Genomic DNA, 15940 nt, shown 5'->3' with positions numbered 1-15940 from the left:
CCTATATGTTCTGGTTACAGAGGTACTTGGCCGTTTTAGTCTGTATCATTGTGGGAGAATCGTGGGCAGTTTCAGGACAGAAGGAAAGAAATACTTTTGCTGTAGCGTGTTTGTGGTGAATAAGGGATATAATATTGCCCTGCTGAAAGCTATCAGTATTTTCTGGTTTCCTAAGAGTGAGCCTGCACTGTGTCACTATTTCTTACCATATGTGCTTGGCCATTTGCATCCTGTTCTTTCAAGGTATGGTACTCTGCATATGTCATGTAAGCCTCCTTACAAGATCTCACCGTGGAGAAGTGGTTCATATAAACTCCCAGAACAAGGGAGTGAGGCATGAAAGGACACTTAAAGCTGTTAGTTTTCTGCTAGGACCTACAGGGAATCTGCTCTCACTGACGTTGTGTATGTCTCCTCTTCCTTCCTTCTCCTCTCTCTCTCCCCCTTCGGATCTTTCCTCCACTTGTAGCCCGCAAGCAGGAAATCATAAAGGTTACAGAGCAGCTGATTGAGGCTGTGAACAATGGGGACTTTGAGGCATATGCGTAAGTAGACGGGGTGTTTGGTCTCACTAAAATACTGGGCTCAAAACCCAGTTTTACATGTCTTTGCATTCATTAATGTATACAGTGCCCTTCATCTGCAGATTTAAGCTGGTCACTGTGCCACTTGTTATTTTAAATGGGGGGGGGGGACACCGGGACCTGGAATCATAGAGTTGGAAGGGGCCTCTATGATCATCTAGTCCAACCTCCTGCATTGCAGGAATGTGATGTTTGAACTCAGAACCCTGAGATTAAATCTCTACCACCTGCGCTATCCCAGAGCTACCTGTGGGCGTCCAAATGTTGCCACAGGAGGAAGTGCCATATCTTTCATGCCCCCACCAGGAATCTTAAAAAAAAAAGTTTGCCGGCTAGTTTTTGAGCAGGTCTGTCTTCTTCGTGCAAAATAAAAGTAGCTGTAGATTTTAAGGTGAGGTTCTCCCATGCATTACCCAATAGCCATAGGAAACGCGTTTGAGAACATTGCACTTGCTCTGAAACATGGCAGTTGGGCTTGTCCTGGGGGATATGTTCCTCTCACTCTTGTCATTCAGAAATATGATTAGCCATTAGCTCACTGTGTCAACCGGTGATGCTCCCAATAAATAGTCTCATTTATTTTACATTCTACATTTAGATCTTGTCTTTCTTCCACCATGGAACCCAAAGGAGCTGTGCTACATGTGGTCCCCAGGCAGTCTCCCCCATTCAGGCACTGACCAGACCCAGATTTGCTTAGCTTCAGCAAGGTGGTGGCCTCGTGTGACTTTAGCCCATATCCTTGAAGCCCCCACAGAGTTTTAATGAGGACACTCTCCAACAAATTTCACTTTAATTACTGACTTCTTTTTTTACCTCCCTCACAATTGCCTTTATATCTGCCTCGCTGAGCCACTCTGTGGCTGGTATAGCCAAACAGTCTCATCTACATAGGAGTTAATGTTCATAAAACTCTCTTGGTTATTCCTTGTTGGGCTTCTGACTTTTCCTAATTGGAGTTTGAGTATCACAAGTCACTTGGATTGGTCCCTTTCTGCACATTGATAAAATCGGTTAAGGTTTGAGTGGACCCAATCTAAAGGCACAAATTAGCCACCGCTTCCAAAGTTCTTGAGCTACAATCATATGAGCAAAGAGCAACTCAGCAGTACCTCTTTTACGATCAGAAAAGCACATTTTGACACCCATAATCAGTTTCTTCAGATGATGTAGCCCATCAGTTTATTGGATCATATTGACGTGTTTATTTTGAATATTTATTTATTTATCCAACTCCTTTCTCGGTTAGATAGATCTTTTCCTCTCTTGGTAGATGCATTCTGTGGAATACAATAGCTCAGGCTTCCTGAGCTTTGATGGAAAATGAAAGAGATTTCTGGGTATCTAGGCCTTTAGACCAGCCCTGAACATAAAGGTAGAACATAACCATATTGGCTCTTAGCCACTGATAATCTTATCAGAATCAGAAGGATGTTTATTTGCATCAGCCACTAGCCATAGCAATAAAATAAAATGTACTGAAGATAGAGGTAAAAACTTAACACTGGGAAATACATTTTGGGGGTTTACAAATAATAGATCTTATTATAGATCAAATAGATCAAATAATAGATCTTATTCTAATGGCCCCTACTAAAAACCTTGCAGTTTTTGCTATCACCTATCTTCTTGATCTGCTAGAAGAAAGGACACAGTAGCAATGGTTGAGCAACCCGGCATGGACAATAGTAGAAGGGTAATAACCTCACTTTACAGAAGCACATGAGCCACTGACTCAATACTGCCATCTCCACAGGGACATAACAGTTTTTTCCAGTGGAATTTTTTGAAATCAACCCTCAAGTTATACAGATGACTTAAGGGCTGATAGCCCTATCCTTCACTGGCAGTCTTATGCCTCCATGTGGCACTGCTAGTAAGGCATCTCTCTGTGTTTCCTGCCTGTCTAGAAAAATATGTGATCCAGGCCTAACTTCATTCGAACCAGAAGCCTTGGGCAACCTTGTTGAAGGGATGGACTTCCACAGATTTTATTTTGAAAACTGTAAGTATATCTTGTTGCATGTAAGATATGGGAGGGAGAAAGTCTTCCTGTCCACTGACAGGAGTTTTCCGCCACTTCTCTTCCCAACTCAGGAACATAACTGCGTAAGGAATGACATTTGGCAGCTCCTTTGTCCTTGAAAGGTTCCTACTTCTTTACTTTTCCCTTCAACCAGCTTATATTGGTTGTAGGGACAGGTGAAATAATAATAATAATAATAATAATAATAATAATAATAATAATAATAATAATAATAATAATTTATACCCCACCCTCCCCAGCCAAGACCGGGCTCAGTGTGGCTAACAACCAATAATAAACACAAATTAATTGAAATACAACTAAAAAAAAAGATTAAAATACAACATTAAAACATTAAAACGCAGCCTCATCACAGGAGGAGAAAGGAAGAAAGAAAGAGGGGGAGGGAGTCAAATTGAGTCTAAGCCAAAGGCCAGGCGGAACAACTCTGTCTTACAGGCCCTGTGGAAAAAAATCAGATCCCGCAGGGCTCTGGTCTCATGAGACAGAGCGTTCCACCAGGCCGGAGCCAGTGTTGAGAAGGCCCTGGCTGAGACTAATCTAACTTCCTTAGGGCCCGGGACCTCTAGGGTGTTGCAACTATAGGGTATTGTTGTTATATGAGGGCTTGCTTGATTATTTGTTTATTTATAGAGGAAGTTTATAACCCGCTCTTCATCAAAGGGTGAATCCAGACTGTCACTATTTTGCAGGAGGTTATTCAAGGGCATACTGGAACTTCAGGTTTGCACCAATGAATTGAAGTTCCCTGTCACTCTGGTGCAAACAGAAGACTTTCGCATTAGGAACGTGATGGGAAATGCACTGAAAAGTGTGGAATGAATGAATGTTTAACAGGAAGATACATAAACACCCTGCAAGCAAATCAGGATGAATGCTCATTAGTGTACTGTAAACAAATATGAAGGAATCCTCAGTAGAAACTGGCCACAAGTCTGACTTACACACAAGTTTTGTTAAAGCAAATCAGAACAAAGGCTGACTAAATAGGTTGTCTGGAGGAGCCCCACCTCAATCACCGAGTGGGCAGACCATAAAAATGTATTAATACCTAATGAACCAATCTTAAACAAATTCAACTGATTACCACAATAAATCAACATTTCATCACAGCAGTGCAAGAGTGGGGGGAAAACCCTCCTCTAGTAAACTAACTCCTTAAGTCTCCTCCTACCCCTGGCTCCTTCCCAGGCAACCTGAGACTTCTTTGCCTTGCCTGTCTCTGCTCTGCCCTCTTCATACACTGCTGGTTCTGGGAGACCAGAGCGGGTGGGGAGCTGGTCACAGCAGGAGCGAAGGATTCCTTGGCTTCTTCAACAGCCTGAAGGCGTCATCTCTGCCTTTTGGCCCCACCTCCTATCCTGCCTCTGAGTCTGGATGGCTCTCTGCCACAGCCTCTTCCTGCTCCCTCTTCAGCTTCTGGCACCTCCTCCTCCTCCCAGTCTGCTCCCTCTTCTCCCTCTGACCACTCATCATGGTCCCACCACCAATCCCCGGGCGACTGCCTCCCACCACTCCTCTGCATCCAGCCAGTCCATGGCACCCAATGGCCTCATGAAATGTCTTTACCAGCTTCTTAAAACCCATCAGGGTTGGCATCAACCAGGAATCTGTGAGGGGAGTGTGTTTCACAGTTGGGATGGTGATATAGAGAGCACCCTCTCATGCGGGTGCCATATACCACACCATCAACAAACGTTGCGGTAGTGTTAAGAAGGTGTTTCCACTTGATCTCAAATGTTTGGGTTGGGGAAGTACTCTGGTTCATTCCCTGCCATCTCCAGCTAAAGAGATCAGGTGATGAGGAAACCCCTATTCCACCTAAGACCCCGGGAAGCTGTTGCTGGTCTGCACAGGCAATGCTCAGCTAGATGCAGTAGCAGCAGTTGTGAGGGAGCTTGCCCTCCTGACGCAAGCTTTGCTGCTACCTGCCTGGATAGGGCTGGGGCAGGGTGCGGCAGTGGTGAGGTCAGGGCTGTGCAGTTGCGTCTGTGGTTGTTCCGCCACCAACTCGTTCACCAATTCTCATAGTATCTTCCCAGGTGTGCCAGCCTAATTCCTCCGTACTCAGCTCAACAGAATGCAAACCTTTACTTTCTGGTGAGGACAAAGTAATCTAGTAATCAACAAGCAAATTCAGAGAATTGCCCCCTCAGGGGTTGTGTTTTCCTTGAAAAAGTGTGGGGGGGAGGAGGAAGGAAAGACCTTGTTTTCTTGCATTAACTGGCGTATAATTTCCTCTCCATTCATCCTGACACACTGCCAGATCCTTCGCTCCTTGCCTGCATCCATATCTGAAACTGTTGTCTGGCTCCAGAGCAGGGGGGGAGCCATCACTCAGTGACAGCACTGAGTTCTTATTTAACATAAGTCAGGGTTACTCACTTTGTCTGTTAGCGCACGACAGCATAGGGGAAGGAAAGTAACTGTAAGCATGAACGTCCGCCCCTCTGCGACAAGCCCATCCCCACAAACTCACTCTAGTTTCCTGTTCCTGCCCTTCCAGTGTTATCTAAGAACAACAAGCCCATTCACACAACCATCCTGAACCCTCACGTGCACATCATTGGGGAAGATGCAGCCTGCATTGCCTACATCCGCCTGACGCAGTACATTGATGGGCAGGGCCGCCCTCGCACTTGCCAGTCGGAGGAGACCCGCGTCTGGCACCGCCACGATGGCAAGTGGCAGAATGTCCACTTCCACTGCTCGGGAGCACCTGTGGCACCACTCCAGTGAAGGTAAGACCAGGGGCGACTTGCCCATAGAGGCAAGTGGCGCGGGGCACCAGGGCGCCAAGTTCTGTAGGGCACCAGGGAAGAGGCGGAGGCTGGGCGCGGCGCCTCCCGGGATCAGCTTGCTGCCCTCACCCGCCTCACTGAAGCAGCGCCATGCCCGGAGCCTCCGCCTCTTCCCTGCCAGAGGAACCACCCTCTAGCTGCTGCCCACCTCCTCCAGCCCCGCAAAGCTGCCGGCAGTGCTGTAAAAAGGTCGGCAACTCTGGGAAATGGGGGGTGGGGTGCTGGAGGGATCTTTGAACTACAGCGCTGGATATACTGAAGACAGCCCTGGGTAAGACCAAGGCAAGAGGGGGGGCCATTTCCAGCGCTTTTTAGGTGACTCTCAGTGGTGGGTGGGGACAGAGGCTAACCTAGGCGGTGAGGTGGTTAGAATCATTGAGTTCGAAGGTAGCTCCTAGGGTCATCTAGTCCAAACTGCTGCAATGCAGGAATCTCAGCTAAAGCATCCCTGACAGGTGCTTAGAAACCTCCAGGGATGGAGAGTGCGCCATCTCCCGAGGGAGTCAGTTCCACTGTCAAATAGCTCTTACCATCAGAAAGTTAGTTGGAATCTCTTTTCTTGTAACTTGAATCCATTGGTTCGGGTCCCACCCAATGGAGGAGCAGCAAAGAAAGAACTTTGCTCCATCTTTCATGTGACAGCCCTTGAGATATTTGAAGACGGTTCTGTACAGCAGACTACATTCCAGATGCACAAACGTCAAGAGATCTGCGCATGCATGAACCTTTCCCTTTTATTTTTCATTCAACAAAGCAAGAGGCAGGATCGACAACACGTTTAAGCCAGGCCAGAGTACTAAAGGAAGGCCCAGAGTCAGGCTCGGAAGTGGTATGGCCTGCAGAGGGGGAATAGTCTCTGGCAATTGTTCACAGCATCTCTCTCCCTGCTTGTGTCTTTCAGAGCTAATGCTGGATATTCTGGTTTCATCTCGAAGGAGACGGTGATTTGAGCTGAGCCGCTAGCCGGGAGCAGCGGTGACAAGCACGTGCCCGCATGCTCGTGTCCCCCCCCCCCGTTCCCCTTCCCCATCCTCTCCTCTTTCATTTCCAGTGCCTGTGTTTGCAGAAAAAAAAAACAAAAAACCCCTAATCTAAAAAAAGGAAAAAGTATATATATAAAAAAGGAAAAAAGAAAAAATCCAACCAGACTTGATTCTAAATCAATAAAATAAATCAGCAAACCCAGTCGAACCAACCCAGCTGTCCGACTCGCAGCGTGGCCACACTGCGCCTCCCAAATCCCCACCAACTCCATTTCTTTGTGTCCGTCCGTCCGGCTGTTTAGGTGACCAGGTGTTGCAATGAAAAATGTCTCAACTTCAAACAAACAAAACAAAAACAAAAAAAGGCTCCACCTCCCTGTGTCGACCCCAGTGTTGAACAGTGTTAGTTTGTTAGGTGAAATATATATAAATATATATATATATATATAAAACAAAAAAACCCAGAAAAAAAACTTTTACAGTATTTGCATTCTCTGCCAAAGCATGGGCCTTCTCCAGTGGTCGTGTTCGCGCTTGGAAGTCTGTGACCTGTGTTACCGTTTGTTTTTGCGGAGGATGCTCTTTCTGAGCTCTCGGGCTGACCGTTTTTTTTCTCCTCTAGCTGTGATTGTGGATTATGATGATGATGATTATAATTATTCAGACTCTTTATTTATTTTGTTCTTCTTTTGGCTAGAAGGTGACCCTTTCTGGGATGGGGGGTGGGGGGTGGGGCTTTGTTTTCTGGGCCCCTCCCATGCTAACCCAGAGCCAGCGATTACCCGGTGGCATTTGGCTATGGCCAGGCTGACGGGTTCTTCACGCGAAGGGTAACATAGCCTTAGAGATATAAAGAGGTCTCACTTGCAGGTTTTTTTGAATGTCTGGATTCTCATTGACACTCACATTTCCCAAGCATCCCTGACCCTGACCTCTTGCCAAAGGGCTACCAACAGTTGTGTCGTCGTGCCTGTGCCCATGCCATGGCTTGCTTACGGTGGGGAAGGCCGCCCCGGCTTAATGGGGCTGGCTGGGACAGTCGTGACAGTTAGATTAGGAGAGCTAGGGAGGAGGAAGGGTGACACCACTGAACCTCATCCTCTTTAACAGTTCTCAGAATTGGACTCCCTGCCCAACAGAAGGGAGCAGCGGGTACCTCCTTGGAAGGCATTTTGTCGGCTTTTGCTTTCTGAAAGTCCAGCCCAGCTTTCTCCTCTGTGTTTTTCCTTTGAGCAGAAACCCGTGTTGATTTCAAAGAAGAAAAACAAACACAAAAGGGCTGGTTTGCTGCCTTTGCGGATCAGTTCTCAAGTTTTCATCAGCCGCGAAGGAGGAGGGCTGGTCAGCTAAGCTTGCACTTGGCCATTCCCTCGCTCCCTCCAGCTCACTCACCGAGAGCAAGAGCCTCCTGGCAACAAACTCTGTGCAAATTCCTCTAGCAGGAGAGAGGAAACCAATTCAGGCAGCTTCTGGAGCTGACTCTGCAGGCAGCCCTAAACAAGCCAAGCCAAAGGGGAAGCGGGTGATGCTCTGAATGGACCAAGCCCTAGTGGAGGAAGAAGGGAGCTGCTGTCTCTTTATGGGTCAGTGCAAGCAAAATGCTGTGGAGCTGCATCCATTACCAACCACAGCTCCGTTAGGTCCCCCCCACCAACCCCAGCAAAAAAGCAAGGTACAAACAACTGTCCTCTGCTTACTATGGCGGGTAGCTGATATTTGCCGAGAGAGCTGGGTGATGTATGAAGTATAGGGATGTTTGTTCCTAAAGAAGCTTCCCTCCTCTTAATGGCCCCCTCCCTCCTGCCCCCTTTCATAGTCACAAAGGAGACAGGCACATGGCCTGTTCAGCACCTCACTGCCCAAACGCTGCTCTTGCCTTTGGTTGATAGATTGGGGTGGGTTGCATCGCTGGCCTTGGCCGAGGCTACAAGGAACAAGTTTTGGAGGCTGCGAAATTGGGCGGTTTCCCACTTACTCCTCCTCCTGCCTCTGCTCAGCATGCCATAAGCATATTTTCGATAGGTATGGAGTCGTCAAGCAAACCACTGATTGCAGGGTGGACTCTGACCAGCCAGCAAAGTGGCATTGTTGGTTTCAGTTAAGGGGTCGTCCAATCATCTCTCCAGAACCAGTGTATTGGGGTGGGGAGATGCAAGAAAAGATTTTAAACATCGGAGTAGGGAATAATGATAGAGGACTTGTGGCGGGGGGCAGGGCAAAAGCACCATGTTTAAAATTAGGCAGTGCTACTAGGTGCTTTAGAAATCCACACCTCCCTCTGCCACCATGTCAAATCAAGAGCCGTCATGTCTTGGCACTCTTCTTTTGTAGTATGCTGCTGGTTAGATAAATCGCAGGTAATACAGCTGCTTGTGAAAGGAGTGAGGAAGAGTGTCATGCTGCAGTTCTGGCTATAGTGGGAAGGTCTGAAAATTTTGCCCAGAAAGAGAAAACTGTTATTATGGTGAAATAATCTGAGAAGGGCTCTTTTGTCATCTTTGATCTTACTTGTGCCACCTCCCACCTGGCCTTGATTCACCTATGCCTAATGGGGTGTATTCATATCTACTCTAAGAAGAGTTTCCTCGGACTGTTGGTCAAACCAGTCGGGCGTATATCTAGAGGCTTAGGAGGCGGTGAAACAGTTCTTTGTTGTTGTTGCAGAGATTGCTGCATTTAGTAACACAGCCTGGTGCCCATTAAAGGGTCTTACCAAATGCTGCAGAGAGGGTGCTAACATAGAATAGAAAAAAACAGGGCTGTACAGCAGCTACCTAGGTGGATCTTTCCAGAGTGTGGAGTTTTAATTGCTAGAACACACTGCCTCTCATTCAAGGTTGCAAAGTTTGGAAAACTTTAATTGGGTATGTATATACTGTAAGAGCAGGACTTGCAGGCATTGCTAAAGCAGGGCTGCGATTCCTAAAGATTTGCAGGCTTGGCTGGCATGGGACCTACTGGCAGGCATTCTCAGTTCAGTCATGTTAGGAAGGCATTCCTGCTTCTGGAAAGGGTGGCGGTACCTAGTGAAATGCAATTGCAAGATTTGCTGGTGGTGTTTGGACAGCCAAAGGATAGAAAATTCAAGAGTGAATTTTCTTCAGTTGATTATTGAAGCATGACAATTTTTGCAGTCTCCCAGTCAGCAAGCCATCATCTGACGTTGCACAGGCATCAGTTACTTAGGTGAATTTATCTCAAAATGTTTAAATTGTGCAATTTCAGCATCATTGTGGGCTTGGTGTTGTTGTTTTAAAAAACCCAAAGAGGAGGAAACACTTAGGGATATGGGACGAGCATGAAGGTCAGTAGAGGTGTGGGAAATGAAATGTGGTGCTGGTGCAGAAACAGCTTTAGCCCAAGGTTGCTTTTGCTATCTTTTCAATGGGTTTGTAGCTCTGAATCAGGGCATCAGCCACCCAGAAAACACACATTGTGATCCATTCAGATCATTGCTCACCCAGCTAAATAAGCAGGTCAGCACAGGAGGCTGGGCTTACCTTCGTGCCAAATGGTTGCTGTAAATTCTGACAATAGGAGTGCATTTTCAGGGCAATACTTCTTGCTCTGCTTCCCGTTTCCCTCCCACCAGTGCTGACCTCAGCAGCTGGAAGCATTGCACAATAAGGTAGGGGAAGATGCAGCATTTTGGATTTTTAGAACAGGTTAAAGATCAGACTCTTATGCCTTGCCATCGATGCTATTTTTCCACAAACAGAGGTGCCAGAACTCATGATGAACACCTCCCTCGTTCTCTTAGAATGGCAATGGCGCCCACCTGAGAGGTGCTGGAGCCGAGTTCCAGCTGGTAAATAAAAGCCCTGCTTGCCATTATTGCATTTCCATTAGCTACAGTTAGAGGAAAGGCTTTCACACTAACATGGGTGCACAACTAATATTCTGCTCATGTGAATCAATGGGCAGCAAAACAAGTTGCCAAAGGAACTTACAGATTTCCTATCACTAGTATTTTTATAAACTATTGGGTATATAATTGTGAGGTGGTAGTAAAATGAGGTTAATTAATCCAATTTTAGTGCTTAGGAATCACCCCATCTCGTAAATATCGTTAACAGCTCTCTTTTGATTCCTACATGCAGATAATCTCTGTATGGGCACAAAGGATGTTTTACTGGACTCTTTATAAAGAGATGCAGCAGTTAGAAGCTCTGAAGAGCTTTGGGACAAGCAGGTCACCACAAATTAGTCTTCCATTATTACCATCCTACACCTGATAGATTATTCTTGAGTCAATGTCAGACCATCTTCTTTGGAAAAGCTTCCTCATCGAGCAGTCTGTTGGCTCCACCACCAAGACCATATCCATGTTTTACTTGGCAGAGGAGCCAATGTTAAGCCAGGGACTGGGAGTGCAAATTCCTCTTTCAACCACGGTTTGCAACAAGAAGATTGCTACTTTGGCAATGAATGGGGTAGTCCTCTCATGCAAAGGAGCCAGTCTTCCTGCTAGAAGCAACCTTAATGCAGGTGTCATGGCAAGAATAAAAGAAGTTCTCAATTATCAGGCATATCTAAATCATCTTCCATCCAATACTCTCAAAGACACCAAATTAAAGATGACCAATTTGTGTCTTCTCCACAAATCTTTCCAGTGGCATCTAACTAGGTCAGAGTGTTCTTCCTCTCCTGATTCCATTTCACTGGTTACTGTTTGTCAAGGGCTTGGAAACACCAAGATGATGCTATGCCTTTCTCTAAGTAGATGTTATCAGCACCTCACACAGAACGGTGGGTTGGTGGTTGCACCACAGCATTCCATAATATCTAGCTGGGCCCTCAAAAATGTATTCTCATTCATATTACACCACCTTTGCGTCTACTTGACCATCAAACCTGTGTTTCCAATTCAGCTCAAGTCCACATTCACAAATCAACTTAATATGCTGACGATGCATGCAGTTGTAAACCTCAAGCTGAACTCAACAAAATTAAGAACTGTACACTTCAGTTTAAAAGAAAAGGCCGCACAGCACTTAATTCAACAGTAATGTTCTGTGCACTTCACTTAGAGCCCATAGCTTTCTCATACATGGGACTATATTATATTTTATACTGATACGTCATTTTATCAGATTGCTGCATTTTATCTCCCCACCCCCACCCGGTTTCAAATGAATAGACAGTAAAGTTCCACACCTAAAACCCCTTCCCAGAAGGGTCAGGAAAACTCTGCTCATTTTAAGTGAAGCCCCCTGTGAAATGGGTTTCAGGATCCTCTCCTTAATAAAGAACTATATCTTAACATTGCTTAGGAGCAAAGGAGTTAGGTCACCAGCACGTAGCCAGGGTAAAAAAGGACTATACAAAGGAGTGGAAGAATCTTGCTATTAAGCAGGATTGTCAGGGCTGATATCTCATGATAGTTGCACAGCAGGGCCAAGGAGGGAATGCCAGGATACTGAGGCTCTGTTGCACAGGATACTGAGAAGCTAATTGTGTGTGGCACAAGGGGAAGGGCTCAACACTTTATGCAACACTGCAGGATGTCCTTGGCGTGTATTGCACAGTGATCTGGTTTAGACAAATGGGAACTCTGTGTTTTCCATTATGCAGTTGCACGGCAGTGAGACCTGGGGCAGTGAGGAGTGTGACAGCTGCTACTTTTCCTTTTGAACCCACTACGTCTGTTGCTGCTGTTGTTATGTCCCAACTTGGGGATCCTGCTTGATTCTAACTGGCTAGATTTTTAAAATATACGAAACCGAACCATAGTTTGATTCTGGTTTCATCTAGCCTCAGAAGAAATCACAGTTCCCCGAGGAGGAGAGTATGAGCATGAGGCTTGCCACAGTACATTCTCATTAACAGGAAGTCATGGTTTCCTGTTGCATCTGAACCAGGATATTTTTTCACTATGAAGCAGCCCTGCTTGTTCTTTAGATGGAAGTGATCACCAGGGGGCGCTAAGGGAATGCTATGAATGCTCTGTGCCGCATCTATCCATCAAATCATCCTCTGCTCTGATAACTTCATGCACACACCAGCAACCAGTCAGTTGCTAAAAACAGAGAAAATGTAAGCAACTTGTAAGAAAAGCAAGCTTCTCCTGTTGTGTGTGTAAACAGTTTCAAATGTACCAGCAAGCTTGGCCTCACTTTGTATCTAAAGGTTGTAGATTGAGAAGACCTCCAATATGCTTCCGGTGTTGGCTGATCAACCTTTTCTTGAATGGAGTACTGAAAACTGATGCATGACGTACAAATTGAGAAACCTGGGCTGGTCTATATTTTCATTCCACATGAACTGCCACTTAAGCGCAGCTCTTGCCCAATTACCCTTCCTCAGTTTTATTCACCTGACAGCGTGCTGGTGTAATTTGAACCTGTCCTTTGCGATGGTAGATAATGGAATATAGATGACTTGTTGTAGAATGCATTTCTCTGTGCTTTCAATTTCTGTGGATAAACATGCCAGAGTCTGCAAGAGGGTTTTGCTGTGCATTCCACTTGGAGCCCAGTGCAATATGCAGAGCTCTGCATAAGTCAAAGCCCCCCTTCATGACATCTGGAGTCACAGTGGCTAATGTTTTGAAGCTGGCTGAATTGCACACACCGCGGGAAGGAAGATCAAATAGGGTTGCCACGTGCAAAAGAAGAAGGGGTTTCGGTGTCTTTCCACAGTTGTGTAGATGAAGGGATTTTCAACAGGTGTAGTGTGTCATGCAAGGTACACATGCCTCTTCTACATGACTGTTAAAAGGTACAGGAGCCTAAGATGAGACATTTAAACCCTTTAGAATACAAGACCTCGTTGGCTTCTCTGCACTGTAGATATAATTTCAGGTTACATTTAGGAGGAGCTCGAGTTCCACACCTCAGTACTTGGCAAGTAGCTGTGAGCTTAATAAGAATTCCGTGTTTTACCCAGCTGGCAGTGAGCTATTGGAACTAGAGCCTATTGGATAAGGAAAATAAGTGTTTTTTGTAGACTGCAGAAAAAAATGCATACGATGCAAACATTTCTATGGTAGAAGACTGTTTGCCCCTGGAAAGGGAAGCTGAGGTTTGTAATTCTGTAGAAAACACTAGTAGAGCTAGGATTGTGTGGTGAAGCTTGCAATCACCTCTAGCAAACAGTACTTGGGGGTCAGAGCCTATTGCTAGTACATGTGCATGTTACAAGGGGTTGGATTTGTGCCATTTCTACAATGCTCAGCTGTGCTTATTTTATGCTTGCATCCCAACTTTTCTGATGACCTTACTGCACCTGACTGATCATGGGTGGTGTACAAAAGTTGAAAGTACCAAGTTCAATGAAACCTGCCTATCACCTGGGAGGATGACGCGTAGCATCCCCGCCCTCCTGCCACAAAATACCACTCTGTTTAATCTCTAGGGTACCACTCTGGTACCACTCTCAGTTTAAATCTCCAGCACCTCCCTTCTTATTATTCATATCTATGCTTGGCACGTTTCACTGATCTAAATGTTGTAGAGTCAGTACCTCTCGTTAGCACAAAACTTAATTCTCTATTCTATTGCTGTGTTCAGTCCATACGTAATCTGCATCCCCAAAAGGAAAGAACGAACTATGGCACACCTAGTTTTCTCAGCAAAGAAAATGATATGCACTTTAAGAGAATGTCACCTATTGCATGCCTGTTTTCAGACATTCTTAAGGAAGTAAACGTCTGTGGAAGGCACGAACCGTGCGATGTGCATGCAATGCAGAATCATCTCAGAGCTTTCCAAAATAAGCAAACTTGTTTTTAAAAGTCCTCAAAAGAGATCTCGGACAGCATGATGGCAGGAATGTCCCCCTGCTGGCCTTTGCAATTTTGCACATACTGATAGAAAACACCTTGAGTGCAGGATTCAGAGCCTAATAAACAGCTGCACATAAGGCGCTGCAAGCTTCAGTTGTAAGGGCAAGGAGCCATAATCTTCACTTGGAAATAAGGAGGTGTTTAAAGCATAGTGCCTTGTGGCTAGGCTGTGGTTCAGTGGTTAGACAAAGGTCATGCAAACCTTTTATGTAATGAACTGTCTTTGCACATTTGTTTCTTGATCCCTCTGGACCTACTAGGCCAAATCTGACAAGCTGCTTGAGATCAATAGACACAGTCCTATATAGTACTGCTATCGAGGGCCCAGGTTGCCTTGTACAGTTGATAGACTTAGATGTCTTCCAGGATATCTCTGCTATGATTATGAAGTAGTGAAGCAAGGATCATTGATTCATTCCATTGCTAAGAGGTAGGAGGGAGTGGACAACTCCTCAGCGACTTAGAAATGCAGTGGATTCTGTCTTGGGTGGCGAGAACTTCTATGGCATTTGAGTGTGGCCTTTGTCCAGGCCCTCCTACAAGGCCATCCCCATCGCTTCATGCAGGACTTCGCATGGCTATTGAATGTAAGGGCAACTGGACCAAGACAGAATGACTGGGCAGGGGTGGGAGAATTGAAGGGGGGGAGAGGGGGGGAGAAGAGGGAATGGGCAGCGGTGGGGGGTGGGGGAGGCTGTCCCACCAGCACTGACACAGCATTGAAAGCACTTTATATTAAGAGGTTTAGATCTCTTACTCCTGCCATCTCAGGACTGGGCTTTGCACTGCACCACCCTACCCACCAGAGAAGAGTTCAGAGGAGCTCAAGAGTGCAGGAAGTGTTAAATGATGCTCCTATTTCTAGATGAGGCTTAGGAGACGATGTTCCCTTGCATCTTCCCCTCCCCAACCCAGTTGCGTCCTCTCTGCCCAGGGCAGGGGATGCTAAGAACAGAATGCAGACTACTAGGGTTTAGGTCAAAAATGTGTTTCTCTTCCAAATTCATATTCGCAATCTAAGCTTATGGTGGCTCATCTTCATCCCCCACCTTTGCATACCCACCTGAGGAGATAGTGCTTCCAAGACAGGAACATCCAGCATAAACCAGGGAGGAGATAACATTTAGAGCCAACACATTCTGGCTGAATTGCCTTTCTCTCAGAGCACCTTTATTTCTGCATTTCTTTTCCAGGGGAGGGGTTGGAAACAGGGAGGTGGGTACTGGATTAAACATGCAAGGAAAGCGAGAATTCAAATATGGGGACGTACTAGAATGCTTGTACGGTTTCTGTGGAAGACAAACGAGAAGTGTCTCTACATCCATGTATATGAAAAATTTTTTTACAAGCCGCATGTTGAAACAGGTGTTTCATTATTAAAACATTAATGTACCGGGGCCTCCTCCCCTTTGCTGTTCACCTTGTTTACTATGGAACTAAGTGCGTTGCTGGGGGTATTTTTGGATTGGGGGAGGGGGGGTTGTATTTTCTTTTGCATGACCTTTAAAGAGAAAAAAAAAATCTATATATATCTATATCTATGAGAACTAAAAGCAAAGCTGAGCTGTTAGTCTGTCCCATGAATGCTGGTGGATCTTTTCCTCTTTCTGACTTAAAACTCTCCCTTTCTTTTTCTTGCCATTTCACTGTCTTTTCTTTCTGAGCCTTGTAAGTGTAAAAATGATTCCGACTTTGTTTTTGTCTCGGGAAACTGCAAATAAAAAAAAAACCACAAAAAG

The 15940-nt window shown here is 45.7% G+C and overlaps 1 protein-coding gene across 15 annotated transcripts in view; it reads left to right on the top strand.

The window, feature by feature from the left end:
- CAMK2B (calcium/calmodulin dependent protein kinase II beta) overlaps nt 1-15538 on the top strand; it is a 208959-nt gene extending 193421 nt beyond the window's left edge. For all 15 annotated transcript variants that reach the window (XM_083588539.1, XM_083588544.1, XM_083588538.1 and 12 more), the window contains 4 exons: nt 470-545; nt 2495-2589; nt 5138-5372; nt 6334-15538. In XM_083588539.1, coding sequence (XP_083444665.1) covers nt 470-545; nt 2495-2589; nt 5138-5370 — 404 coding nt within the window. In that variant the 3' untranslated portion in view covers nt 5371-5372; nt 6334-15538. The remainder of the gene's footprint in view (nt 1-469; nt 546-2494; nt 2590-5137; nt 5373-6333) is intronic.
- The last annotated feature ends 402 nt before the right edge of the window (nt 15539-15940 follow it).

This window comes from Podarcis filfolensis (genome assembly GCF_964270895.1).
Source record: "Podarcis filfolensis genome assembly, chromosome: 15".
NCBI lineage: Eukaryota > Metazoa > Chordata > Lepidosauria > Squamata > Lacertidae > Podarcis > Podarcis filfolensis.
The sequence above is the reverse complement of the archived record's forward strand: the minus strand, read 5'-3'. Positions and strand labels throughout refer to the sequence as shown.